Source organism: Sinocyclocheilus rhinocerous, unplaced genomic scaffold (assembly GCF_001515625.1).
Source record: "Sinocyclocheilus rhinocerous isolate Xijiao unplaced genomic scaffold, SAMN03320098_v1.1 scaffold769, whole genome shotgun sequence".
NCBI classification, from domain to species: domain Eukaryota; kingdom Metazoa; phylum Chordata; class Actinopteri; order Cypriniformes; family Cyprinidae; genus Sinocyclocheilus; species Sinocyclocheilus rhinocerous.
Genome location: NW_015636562.1, coordinates 722,458 through 723,937, shown reverse-complemented (window position 1 = coordinate 723,937; position 1,480 = coordinate 722,458). Strand labels below are relative to the sequence as shown.

At 36.8% G+C, this 1,480-nt stretch overlaps 1 protein-coding gene across 2 annotated transcripts in view; it reads left to right on the top strand.

The window, feature by feature from the left end:
• LOC107747949 (serine palmitoyltransferase 2-like) overlaps positions 1-1,480 on the top strand; it is a 17,158-nt gene that overhangs the window by 8,074 nt on the left and 7,604 nt on the right. For both annotated transcript variants that reach the window (XM_016562573.1, XM_016562572.1), the window contains one exon: positions 720-813. In XM_016562573.1, coding sequence (XP_016418059.1) covers positions 720-813 — 94 coding nt within the window. The remainder of the gene's footprint in view (positions 1-719; positions 814-1,480) is intronic.

Here is a 1,480-nt window from a genome sequence, read left to right as displayed (position 1 = left end):
CATGTTGTCTACTGTTTGAGCAAAGTCATGTTTGTCTGCGTTGTGATCAGTATTGTGGTCACAGGCCTGTTCTCCTGCTGACTCTTACTGAATCTAAATGAACAATAGCTGCTCACCCTTTAGCAGACGCTTGAAAACAGCTGTGGGTCCTGTGCAGCCGCCAGACAAACACACACACACTCTTTATTCACTCTCAGAGCAGAGCCTGGCACGAGCCTGCAGGACCTTACACTCCTCTCTTCTGTCTGTCCATCCATCCAGGGTCCCACGGGGTCATTTAGGGGCTTTGAGTTCTTTGTAGCAGGCTGTTCTCTCAGCCAATTAGTCATAGCAGGGAAGAATATCAACTCTAGCTGGAGGGGAGAGAGAAAGGCTAGTAATTGTCAATTTATATATTTTTATTCCTTATTTACTTGTTCTATTTTTTTATTTTTTATTATGTGTTGTTTGTTCTGTCACTGTCGTTCTGTTACACTGTGGAAGCTTCTGTCACGAAAACAAATTCCTCGTATGTGTAAACATACCTGGCAATAAAGCTCATTCTGATTCTGATTCTAATATGATTAAATATGTAAAACCTTGTTCTGTTATTGATTGTGTCCTACAACTCTCCTTACGTTTGAAATGTTGCTTTGTATCTTATCAACTATTTAGCCAACAGGTTTAGTATTATTTAATTTGCTTTTCATTAAATTAAGGTATGTGTGTATTTCTCTTAGGGCTGTCTGATCTTAAGTGATGAGCTCAATCATGCATCTCTGGTTCTGGGTGCCCGTCTCTCTGGCTCTACCATCCGTGTATTCAAACACAACAGTAAGTTCATGTTATTTTTAGCCCACACTGAAAATACAAATGCTGTGCAAAACAATCACAACCAGTTAATATTTGATGTTTAATATATAGGATTAAGGACCCAAATGAGTTCACAGTGGGTGGCTCAGACATAGAAACTCCATCATTACTGAACGCATTTGTTTGCAGAATAAATTAATATTATGTGATTAATGTACCTGAATAGGCATTTGGCCACAAAAAAAAATCTAATATAAGTGAACCTCAGACAAAAACATGCAATAAATAAATCTTATGCCATACTTTTTATAACCTTCTCGCTAAGAACAGCATCCGTACTAATATATGAAGAGTTCATTTGCAAAAACCGATAACTCCATTTTTATCCATTTTCAAAAATGAAATTCAGGCCATGAATAAATGTCTAAAAATCCTGATTGGAGTATCACTATAAATAGTTATAAATTATAAAAAGAAGGCTTTAAAAAGATCGGTGATCGGTATCGGCAGATACTGCTTTCTGTGATCGGCGATCTGTGATTGGCCTCAAAAATCCTGATCGGAACACCTCTAATTGGAAGTATGTTTTTTTTTTTTTACACATATTAAAAGTTTGTTTTATAGCAAAAGCAGATACCAACAGTCGTTTTTTTGGCAAAAGCAGATAACTCCACATTTCATGTTTTAG